This window comes from Vulpes vulpes, chromosome 7 (genome assembly GCF_048418805.1).
Source record: "Vulpes vulpes isolate BD-2025 chromosome 7, VulVul3, whole genome shotgun sequence".
NCBI lineage: Eukaryota > Metazoa > Chordata > Mammalia > Carnivora > Canidae > Vulpes > Vulpes vulpes.
The window spans coordinates 6,546,775-6,558,773 of NC_132786.1; the positions used below are offsets into that span (position 1 = coordinate 6,546,775).

The window sequence follows — 11,999 nt, forward strand, 5'->3', positions numbered from 1 at the left end:
GGGTGAGAGAGCGCGCCGGGCGGAAAGGGAAGGGGCGGGGGGAGGCGTCGCCGCGTCCTGCGCCGAGACCCGATTGGCCGGCGGTTCCCGCGGAAATCACGGCCGCCCTGGGGCGCCTCCGCGCCGGCCTCCCCCGCCCCTGGGCCGCGCGGTCACGGGCTGGCCGCGCTTTTCGCTTTTTTGAGTCGTTGGGGCCGGGCCCGAGGAGATGGAGAGCCCCGCAAGGCGCTAGGTACCGCCCCGAGGAGGAATGCCCGAGTGGGGAGCGCACCCTGGGGGGGCGGGGCGGCTCCCGGCGGCCAAATCCTACCACGTCAACGGCCGCAGAACCTTCCAGAAAACGTGGTGCGGCGTTAGGGATCCGAGGAAGGTGCGGGGGGGCTGGGGCAAAGCCCCGCAGTCGGGGCGCAGGTGTCCTTTCTTGGATTCACGCCTCTCAAATTTGGAGGCCCCGCCCCCTGGGGGCCGCTTACGTCACTCCCCCCCCCAGGCTGGGAATCCCGCGCTGGAGACCGCTCTGCAGGCCTCCCCCTCCCCTCCCCGCCCCGGGGGGCAGGAACCGGGAGCAGGGCCCTCGCAGCCTCCATCAGTTGTGCTTCCCCAGGAGCAGGCACTCCCGGGCACCCTGAGCCCGGACTGCCTGCAGAGCAACTATGCCACCCTTGCGCCTTCTAGGAAGCCTCTCCCCTCTGTCCAGAGCGGTGGTCCGAGAGAGAGAGAGGGAGAGAGAGAGAGAGAGAGAGAGAGATGGAGGGATTTGCGGATGACTTCGTGATTGAAAACAACGGCAGGATTTGGGATCGGAATAGTAGAGTTAAAATCGTTTCTATGCTGTTTTTACTAGCAGTGCGCCCCCGTGCAAATGCTCAGACTTCACCGTCCCTTGGGATAATCCTCATTTTTTTTTTTTTTTTTTCCCCAAATGACGGGTAGGAACGTCCCTCGCGGCTGGGAAGCCTAATTGAGCTAGGAGGAAGGAGCGCTCAGAACAGAAACGACACAGCTGTCACTCACGTATTCCTTTTCTTCCTTCTCCAGATTGTCTGGATCACGCCTCTCGCCGTCTAACTCTGGAAATATCGGATATGGGGTAGGTAGGTGACTCAGTGTTAACCTTAAGACTCAAATTGTGCCGAGTACATCTCAGCTGGAAAAGACGCACGACAGACCGACCGACTCTGTTCTGCGTTCAGTTCCCTAAGCATCAGCACAGTCCCTGACACATCGCAGGCCCTGGGAAATGCTGGTCCAGTTCATGAGTGGGTCTGGTGCAGAGATGATAGATGGCAGGAAAGTCTTTTAAGGGGGCGTCCAGTTGTTTTCAAAGAAAACATTGTCATCAGGTTGACCGAAGCTGACATCATAGGCAGGGGGAGGAGTCAGGGGCTCCAATTTGGGGGGCACCCCCAAGCTCTGCAGATCAGGCGCAGTGGACGTGACCCGGGGTCCCCGAAGCCGAAGGCTGACTGGAACTCTTCCAGAGTTTTGTGGGGTCATAGATCCCTCTGAGCCCACTCGCCTTTCCAGTCTGGCTCTATCAGGCCCCTCTGGATGGCTAGGCTGTCCTTCCTCAAGTCCTGGGGGGATGACAACACTGCTGTAGGGCGGTGGTTGATCAGACTGCTGGGGGCGGCATTGTGATTCCACCACAGCCTCTTCATAGGTTGGCACCTCAAAGGCTTCATTGTCACTGAGGGAGAAGAAATAAGGTCACTGGGGGCCTCCTGAAAGGAGTCTGTTTTCGCTTTACTGTCTTCTATTAGCAAAAGACCCACCAACCCCTGACCCCACCCATCCCCTCATTGATAACCAGTAACAGGAAAGCAGAGCTGTACACCTGAGAGACTAGCGGACACGGGGACAAAGGGTCCATTGTGCATTCCTAGGATTCAGCCCACCCCTTAACTCACCGTGCATTGCCTGAGGCCCCTGTGCTCTCCGTCTGCCTTGATCGGTACCCCCATTCCAGAGAACAGGCCAGGAGGCAGACAAGGAAGAAGACACCACCCAAGGTGAGAAAGAAATAAGCAACAGGGGCGATGTCTGGCTTTATGCCCAGTAAAGCCAGCCCCAGGAGGAAGGAGGCACAGCACAGGAAGAGAAGTGGCTTCTCCAGTCTCCCCCACAACTGGCTTGGCACCATGGCCCCTCCCCAGGCTCCTGCAAAAAGACAGATGTTGTGTCTCAATCCACAGTTGGCATCCCAGTGGGGTCAGATTCCAAAGTAACCACCTTAGACACCTTAGGGTTTTAGGTTCTTCAATCTCAAATCAGTAAATAGCTCAAATACATGATCTTCAGGGTTCCCTTCAGCTTTGGATTCTCTCTAGGATCACACCGTTGTCCCAGGATATCAGTATGTGTGGGGTAGCCAGGAAATAAGCCCAGGTGCTTTCATGTGACTTACTGTGTTGTGGCCCTGCTTTCCTTCCTTCTTCCTTCTTCTCTGCAATCTCCCTTCCAGCTCTATCTTTCTACGCCATCCAAGACCCAGTCCCGGCTGGCCCTGCCTGGAGCCTGAGTGCTCAGCAGCATCTGTGGAATCCAGGTGATGAGGCAGGCCCTACCTTTTCTCTGTAATTGCTCAGTACTGGATCTCCACCCTAACCCCACCCCCATCTCCCCAGTCAGACCCCACTGGGGAGGGAGGTTGGGGAGGAGCACCACTTACCCTGGTCCAACCCCATCTTCCCATTTCCTCTACTCAGCCCATGCTCTTGTTGCGGGAGAAAGTACATAGGGATGCGGCAAAGCCACAGGGACACAACTATGTGAGAGAATCTTACAAAGGCCTAGGGCAATGGGCAGAGGCCTAGATAACTCCTGATCCCTCCATATCTGCCAAGGTATCCCATCTTCTACCAGCCTTAACTCAGTAATCTCAGATTTTAAGTTTCCTGTCTGTAGTTACCGCAAAGGCTGGGAGGCTCCTGGGGAGAAGCCTTCTTTTCCCTCCGGAACACGGCAGCAACGTCTAGGCAGCAGCGCCCCCAAAACAACCTATCAGGAATTTCCTGAACTCTGCATAGCAAGAAAGCACAGACTCTAGATAGGGGCCAGACTCCCCCTGCTTGAACCTTAACCCCAATCCCATGGCCCTCCCACTGTTCTCACCGGCGTTAGGAATTCCTCCCTCACCTGTCTGAACCGACTCCACAGAAAGTAGGTTGTACGGGAGCCTAGCAGAGCTGGAGGAAGAGGGGGTGGAGCCACTGGGCTCCACCCACTTTTCTGTTCCAATCCCTCAATTCCTGCGTAGGCTTCCTCCTCCCCTTTCTGGTTACAGCCGACCTGCTATTGCCCCACCTTGATTTTTTTTTTTTTTTTATTTTTACACTACTCACCCCCTACAGTGCCTTAATGAGAGTGCTCCTGCACCCCCTCCCCACCCCAGTGATCTTTGTACTTAGGATCAGAGTTATATTCAGTTTCCTCATCTCTTCTCAATGTGCACTGTATTCCGAGTAGTTTGTTTTCTATTTAGGTAATATATTTTAGGCCTGGAGCAGAGGCCATTGCTTATTTAATCTCTAGATCACATAGTGCTTTGCATGGTTTGCTGTGGGCATGGAATGGAGTGTCTTGCTTCAGCTGCCAAAGGACCATTTCTTTGAACTTGTTTTCTGCAGGGGCTTAAGTCATTTTTGTGTATGCTTCTTGGCCCAGTTAACTCTTGGTCTTCAAAATCCACGTCCAATGATGGACGTGATGCCTGCTGTGGAGGCTGTCTGCCCAGTGTAGCCACGGCATTCATTGCTACCTCTGTTCAAGCCTTTAGCTGCTTATATAGTAATTTTCTGTTTACATTCCTTTCCTCCACTGTGAGCTTTTCAAAGTGAGTGATCAGTTTCAATGATTTCTGAATTCCTGCAGCTGACATGGTTCCTGACACAAAGTACGTGCTCACTCAGTGCATCAGAAGGCTATCATTCTGCCTGGTTTCACCACACACTGGAGACCCAGGATCCACTGTTTTAAGGGGAATCTTGGTAATAAGTCTAGGTGAGGCAGGTGCTGGGAGGTTTAGAGAGGATGGAGGCATACTTTATTCTTGAGACACAGAAGGACACAAGGCTGGGTTCCAAGCCTTCAGAGTGTTACCATTAGCCACACCAAGGGGAGTAGGAGATGATGGGGCACAAATCTAATTCTAAGGACAATCATGGGGCACAGCCAGGGCTGCAGGATCAGAGGATGTGTGTAGTGTGTGAGTGTGTATGTGAGAGAGAGACAGAGTGGGAGAGAGAGGAGAGAGGAAGGAGGGAGGGAAAGAAGGATGAGGATGAGGGTGCCTGGAGTGGAATGCAGGTGTGTATACAGTGGGATGTCTATGATGATTCTCTGACCAGATGGAGGAGATGTAACAGGAAGACTGTGCTAGTCCAAATGAGCTGTGTCTCTATAGAAAGTGGGAATGGAGAGTGGGGGGAAAGCTGGTTGTTGATTTGTTTACACCAATTTCCATACTGTTCATCTCATAAAAGGAAAGTATGACTTGGATCAGAAGGATTTGCATCTGGGGCGCCTGGTTGGTTTAGTTGGTAGAGTGTATGACACTTGATCTCGGGGTCATGAGTTTGGGCCCCTTGTTTGGTGTAGAGATTACTTAAAATCTTTTTAAAAAGAAGGATTTGCATCTACAGTTAATATATTAATAGAAGGAAATTGCGAGTGAATTCTGGATAGGGAGATGGGGCAGGGGATGTAGGCTGAGAGGCAAGGGAATCAAAGAAGGGGGCTGAATGTCTATTGTGTGAAAGACACTGCAGTTGGGAGAATGAGATCTTTGTAGCATAAGACTCTTGGTTGCCAGAAGGAACTTACACTAGAGAGACTTGCTAGTTAAGAACCCGTTCCAAGTCAGGAAGGCTGGACTGCTGGCTGGCTGTGCTGTCAATATATTCTCTATCAACAATAATTTTAAAATGGATTTTCTAAAAATTCCATTTTTTAAAAAACTGTTACTCTTTGAGAAGGATTGAGTGAGTGACTGTGGGAAGGGGCAGAGGGAGGGGGAGAGAGAATCCTCAAGCAGACTCCCTGCTGAGCTTGGAGCCTAATGCAGAGGCTTGATCCTAGACCCTGAGATCAGGACCTAAGCTGAAATCAAGAGTTGGCTACTCAGCCCACTGAGCCACCCAGGCATCCCTAAGAAATTCCATTTGTTAAATATAAAATCTTGCAAAGTATTTAAAGATTATAAAGAAAAAAAAATCATCCACAATCTTATTATCCTAACATGGCCACTTAAAATTTCTGCACATTTCTTGTAATCTGTCCCCCCACTGATGGAAGTGCTCTCTGGTTGAAGTCAGAGTATATATGCCATTTTGTATTTTTAAAAGATTTTAAACATTGTATCACATATAATAGACATTTTGATATGGTCTCTGTTGTGGTAATTTTTAACAGCCACAGAAATACTTTTTTGAATGGATGTATCATAATTTAACATACTGCTATGTTACTTGGTAGCATTGAATTTATTTTTTCTTTCTTTTTTTGGTCATCAAATGTTTCAAGAGACAGAAAGTAGATTAATGGTTGCCAGGGGCTGGAGAGAGGGAGGCAAAGGGAGCAACTGTTAATGGATTTTTTGTGGGGGGGTAATGAAGATGTTTAAAAATCAGTAGGGGGTGGCTGGATAGTTCAATCAGTTAAGTGTTGGACTCTTGATTTCAGCTCAGGTCATGATCTCGGAGTTGTGGGATCGAGCCCTGCATCAGGCTCCATATGTAGTCTGCTTGGGATTCTCTTTCTCCCTCTCTCTGCCTCTCCCCCCCAAATCAGTCAGTCTTTACAACAAATTAGTAGTGATGCTTGCACAACTCTGTGAGTATGCTAAAAAGGACCCACCGAATTTTTCACTTTAAAAGGGTGAATTTATGCCTCCATAACACTGTTTAAAAAATGATGCTACAATGAACCTCTTCTTATGTGTAGTTTTTCCTTCTATTTGGATTATTTCCTCCAGTTGACTTCTAAGAAATGTCATCATTGAGACAAGAAATGTGAAGAAAGCTCCTATTTCTCTGAATACTTGTGGCCACACTTCCCAAAGGTTTTGCTTTCATTTTTTCTTCATCAACTTAGTATTCTTAGCAAAATATGAATGCTAAAGATACTATTTGTCATTCTGCTTTCTCCTTGCCTGCCTCTACAAACCACTCCGTTAGAGGTGAGATTACTGCCCTAGGCCAGCCCACTATGCCCATCTCATTTTGGGAAGTGAAGGGAAGTGGAAGGTGGGGGGCAGGGTGGGAGGGAGAAGTAGAGATCTTTGACAGACTTCCCGGGAAGGGTAGCTCAACTAACGCACACTTCTCTGTTTCTCCATATTCTTGTGATTTCGTGTTTCTGAATCTGAGTCTGTAGCCAGCACGTGTGGAGTGATTTGTACTGCTCACTGTGCTAAATGCTTTACACAAACAGTAATTTAAAATGTCATAAGAGGGCAGCCCGGTGGCTCAGCAGTTTAGCGCTGCCTTCAGCCCAGGGCACGATCCTGGAGACCCGGGATCGAATCCCACGTCAGGCTCCCTGCATGGAGCCTGCTTCTCCCTCTGCCTGTGTCTCTGCGTCTCTCTCTCTCTCTCTCTCTCTCTCTGTGACTATCATAAATAAATAGAAATTAAAAATAAATAAATAAATAAAATCTTTAAAAAATGTAATAAGTAATTGCTATTATTATATTTATTTCCTAGGTAAGGTGAAAAACTTGAGGAAAATGTAGTCAAAGGTGGGACCAAGATTTGAACCTGTAGTTCCAGTCCAGAAACCTGGCTCTTAAACACTATGCCATCCAACTCTAAGCACTCTTTTTTGGCTGCTTTCATAATGATAATTTAACAAAACACCTATGACATTCTCAGATCATTACTCTGGGTCTTCCCTGGAGGAGTGGTTAGGTGCTATTTTCTCCACTATTTGGCATCTTAAGAATGAGGCTAGCTTTCAGACAGCAAAGGCAGCTAAAGAGATTATCAGATTAAATTATCAGATTAAATAAACCAGAAATATTAGGATTGCAGGCTCTGTATCAGGATATTTATCTTTTATGAGCTAATTGAGATTGATTACAAATGTGAGACTTTTACTTGAATAGCTCCAGAAGCCCAATGTGCTGGTGACTTGTTAAAAAAAAAAAAAAAAAAAAGGGTGTAGGTGGGAAGGGAATACACATGTGTGTTTGTGTGTGTAGAAATGATTTGGCCGTATCTGATTTAATCCTTAATAACAATCATGTGGGATAAGTCTGGTTGTCATTTTTATTTTTTTTTTAAATTCTTATTCAATGGTTTATAATCTGTTGCTATCATTCTTTATTGTCCCAGATGTGAACAGTGGGAGTCACTTCAAGTTGGCTCCTGTGCATTTTTTAAAAAGATTTTTATTTATTTATTCATGAGAGATACACAGAGAGAGGCAGAGACACAGGCAGAGGGAGAAGCAGGCTCATGCAGGACTCAATACCAGGACCCTGGGATCATGACCTGAGTTCGAAGGCAGACCCTCAACCACTGAGCCACCCACGTGCCTCTGGTTATCATTTTTCATGTTACAGAAGAAACCAGCTCAGAAAGTACATGATTTGTTTCATTAGAGTCAAACTCAGAATCTTGCCCTTTTAACTCAGTTGAGAGTGTTTCTCTTTGGGTTTGTTGCCTTACCCACAAACTCTTTCAAGCATGTATGGAAGGTAGATAAATGATTTAATAACATGAAGTACATCAGAAATATCATTGATATTTCTGGGATGGAAATGCTTCCAATAAAGATGAATTCTCAAGTATGTAAGAATACTTGAGAATTAAGAATTCTCAAGTATGCACATTTTCACTCTCATCAACTAGTTGTAATACTGCACCAAGCTCACTGGGAATGAACCAAGTGAATATGAGGTGCAGACTGTCCCTCCAGCTTAGCTATTCAGCACTAAGCTACAAAAAGCGATGCTCATATATGAGAAGTTGAGTGTGGTTGTTGCCCAGGGACAAAAAGCATTGTGTTTATGAGCTGTCTACAGATAGCGGCAAAGGAGTCCCACATGAGTGTCCCTAAATAAAAGAAGACAGAGAGGCACTTGTGGTTGTGATTAAGCACATATTTTTAGAGGTGTACAGACCAGGTTTTAAATCTCATTCCTACCACTTACTGTGTGACCTTCTGTGAGCTATTTCACCTTTCTGCATGCGTGAAAGTAACTAGAATTAAATAGCAGTTAACTTTTTTCTCTTTTGAAATAAAATTTGTCTACAGTGAAGTGCAGAGATTTTCAGTAGACCGTTCCATAAGTTTCATGAAGACTTGCACTTGTGTAACTCACAGTCTAATCAAAATACAAAGCATTACTATCATCCAGAAAGTTCCCTCATGCCCTCTCCCTGTCAACCCAAATAGGCAACAATTGTTTTGGTTTCTTTCCATCTTTTATACTCTTGAAAATGGTTTCTATTTTCTGGAACAACGATTAATTTATTTAATGATAACAATCAATAACCATTTAGTTATCCAACTGATAACCATTTAGTTTCCAGGATTTTGCAATTCCTACATTTTTTAAAAGGATTTTGTTTATTTATTTGACAGAGCACACATGCACAGACAGGGGGAGTAGCAGGTAGAAGGAGAGGGAGAAGCCGCCTTCCCACTGAGCAGGGAGCCCAATGCGGGACTCCATCCCAGTGTCTCGGGATCACAACCTGTGCCGAAGGCAGGCACTTAACACACTGAGTCACCCAGGCACCCTACAATTCTTACATCTCTGTGCATGTTTTTGCTCATATGTATAAATTAGAAAAATTCCTGAAAGTGAAGTTCTTTTTTTTTTGAAAGTGAAGTTTTTGATAGATATTGCCATTTGCTCTCAAAAGGAGTTATAAAAATTCACTCTAATGCTCACATTGCAAGAATATCTGTTTGTCCACACCCTGATCAACAGTGAGTTATTAAACTTGGATTTGATAAATTGTTACTGTTCACTTGCTACACAGGACACTCCAAGGTATATTCAGTAGATCTGATAGGAATTTTGCCCTCAGAGAGTTTACTGTTTATAAGAGGAAAGGCGTGTACATAATTAATTGTAAGACAGGGTACAAAGTGACAAGGAACAAAGTGCTGCTGGGATTCCCAGGAGAGACGTGGTGCTCCAAGGGGTGGGGATCAGAGTGCATCATGGATAAGGATGGGGTTTGTTTATACTCCTTTTACATCTATCTCCTCATTATGCATGGAGTAGATAATACTTATATCATTGATTGGTAATTAGTGACTATTTGCTGATGTAATGATTCATGATCTTCTGATCCATTGATCCTCCCTCAATTACCTCTCCACCTTTCCCAGTCTTTTTGGTCTGGCATCAGCTGGAGCCAGCCATACCCTTGAACATAGGCTTGGCTGACAGACGAGGGAGTTGGTCTGATCCAAGCCAAGGGTTTCAGTTTTCCCCGGTCCCCTGTGGAGACGTTGAAGGTACTCTCTGGGATTAAGGCCATGGGATGAGTGAGGAACAATGGTCTAGTTGGCCGCCCAGCTGCCAATCCCCTTTCCCTGGCGTCCAAGCGGCTACTTCTTCCTGCTTTTACTTTTGCTTATACCCGGGAATCATAGTCAGATGAAGGACTATAATTCCTCTGAGGAGAACGATGAATGGTGGGCCCTAAGTTCATCTTACAGCTGGATTCCTGCTTTCTTTGTACACCTCCCCAGCGGCATCCTTTCCTCCAGTCCCCATTCAGCTTTTCTATTTAGAGACTTCCTGCATCTCCCCTTGACCTTAGTTATCTCCTCCTTTTGCCACCCACATTGCCTTTTTCCCTTCTCTCACTCACCTTGTGCTCTTTTCTTTGGCCCAATTATTTGATAAGCATTTACTTAGCATGTATAATGTGCTTACAGGAGCAGCTACAGTACATAATTTATGAGGTCCCATGCAAAATGAAAATGCAGGGCCTCCTAATTGAAATTAAGAAGAATTTCAAGACAAAGTAGAGCATCAAACCAGTCATGAGGCCCTGTATCAGTACACAGGTTGCCAAGTCTATGAGGCTGACTTTATGTGCACAGTACTGTGGGAACATGGTGAGAATGTATAATATCACAGAATTAAAATCTCAGCACATTTTTTAAAAAGTAATCTCTACATCCAACGTGGAGCTCAAACTCCTGACCCTGAAATCAAGAGTTGTATGCTGTACCAACTGAGCCCCCAGTTACCCTCCTCAGGACATTTTCAAGACATTTTTATGATGGAAATATCCCAACACATGTAAAAAAGGAAAGGACAGTATAACAAGCTCTTTGTGTACTCATCACTCAGCTTCAACTATTATGTTTTATCTACTCTTTCCACCTTCCCTGCTTTTTAAAAGGCAGCATGTCACTTCTACCCTAAATGTTTCAGAATGCAGTTCTGACTGATGAGAATTTATCTGTACACAGCCACCCTGCCATTATCACACTTAATGAAATTAATATTAATTCCTTGGGATCACCTAATATTCAATCCATGTTATCTTCCCCCAGTTGTCTCAAAATGTGTTCTTCCAGTTTGTACATTCTTTTAAAATATACTATTAAGGGGGCACCTGGATGACTCAGTCAATAGAGCATGTGATTCTCAGGGTCATTGAGTTTGGGCCCCACATTGGGCATGGAGCCTACTTAAAAAACAAAAAAGGAGTGCCTGTGTGGCTCAGTTGGTTAAGCATCTGACTCTTGATCTCTGCTCAGGTCTTGATCTCAGGGTCCTGAGTTTGAGCTCTGCATTGAGATCCATTGCTGGGTGCGGATCCTACTTATAAACAATTAAAGACAAATTTAATTAATTTTTTATGGACAATATGGACATTTCAAAAACAGTCTAGTTAGGAAATGGGCAAAAGGCAGGAACAGATATTTCATTGAAGAGGATGTACAGATGGCAAAGAAGCACACAAAAAGCTGTTCATTAGCCCTTAGGGAAATGCAAATTAAAATCACGATGAGATAGCACTACACACGTATCAGAATGGCTAATATTAAAAAAAAAAAAAAAAAAGAGGAATAACACCAAATGCTGGTGAGGAGGCAGAAAAACTGGATTGCTCATGCACTTCTGATGGGAAGGTTAAGATGGTTTGGCCACTCAGGAAAACCGTACTGGTTTTCTAATACAACTAAACATCCACTTGCCATATGATCCAGCAGTTGTACTCTTGGACATTTACCCCCCAAAATGAAAATTTGTATGCATCCGAAAACCTGTACAAGAATATTCACAGCAGGTTTGTTTGTAATAGCCCCAAACTGGAAACAACCTAAGTGTCCTTCAACAGGTTAAACAAACCGTGGCATATCCCTACCATGGAATACTACTCAGTAATAAAAAGGACAAACCACTGAGACACACAACACCTTGTGAGGGTCTCAAGGGAATTTGCTGAGTGAAAATAAATCTGATTCCATTTAGATAGCACTCTTGAAATGACAAAACTATATGAAGAACAGATTAGTCATTGCCAGGACTTAGGGAAGTGGGGAGGGCAGAAGGTGGCTGAAACAGAACATGAGGACCCCTTATGCTAGAAATGTTTTGTATCTTGACTGATGGTGGCCACACATACAGTTCAATTGTTTAGAACTAAATACAGACACACAAATGAGTGCATGAAAAACCAGTGGAATCTGAATAGGGTTGATGGACTGCATCAACTTCAATTCCCTGCTTGTGTCATAGTGCTGTAGTTATGCAATATGTTACCATTGGGGAAACTGGATGCAGGGTATATTGAGTCCCTCTGGATTCTGACATTTGTGGGTTAAAAAATATGGACTTTTCTGGTTGCACACACAAAAAACCAGAGAGTAGGCATGGGAATGACAAAGGGGAGACTTTTCACTTGACAGTTGGCTGGTTTTTTTTTTTTTACCACATTCCTGTGATGCTTTTTTGTTGTTAATTAGTACTCGTGTTTTAGGTCTGTAAAAAAATATAATTCTAGAAATTTTACCTA

The 11,999-nt window shown here is 45.2% G+C and overlaps 2 protein-coding genes across 5 annotated transcripts in view; one reads left to right on the forward strand and one right to left on the reverse strand.

Annotated features, from left to right (window-relative positions):
- Window positions 1–64: 64 nt before the first annotated feature.
- The window catches only part of KEL (Kell metallo-endopeptidase (Kell blood group)), a 437,477-nt gene continuing 425,542 nt past the window's right edge, over window positions 65–11,999 (forward strand). The window contains exons 1-2 of one of the 2 annotated variants that reach the window (XM_072762819.1): window positions 65–232; window positions 1,039–1,090. The gene's annotated coding sequence lies outside the window, so the exon portion shown is untranslated. The remainder of the gene's footprint in view (window positions 233–1,038; window positions 1,091–11,999) is intronic. The other variant, XR_012002430.1, reaches the window with a different exon arrangement.
- Window positions 1,007–3,163, reverse strand: TMEM139 (transmembrane protein 139). 3 transcript variants are annotated; one of them, XM_072762829.1, is made up of 4 exons: window positions 3,139–3,152; window positions 2,912–3,021; window positions 1,911–2,160; window positions 1,007–1,690 (listed from the first exon to the last, which is right to left on the reverse strand). In XM_072762829.1, the coding sequence occupies exons 3-4, from the start codon at window positions 2,141–2,143 to the stop codon at window positions 1,300–1,302; spliced, it is 624 nt and encodes a 207-aa protein (XP_072618930.1). In that variant the 5' UTR covers window positions 2,144–2,160; window positions 2,912–3,021; window positions 3,139–3,152; the 3' UTR covers window positions 1,007–1,299. The 3 variants fall into 3 exon arrangements, with proteins under 3 accessions (XP_072618930.1, XP_025874106.1, XP_072618929.1); XM_026018321.2 differs by lacking the exon at window positions 2,912–3,021 and having other exon boundaries at window positions 3,139–3,163; XM_072762828.1 differs by lacking the exons at window positions 2,912–3,021; window positions 3,139–3,152 and adding an exon at window positions 2,408–2,535.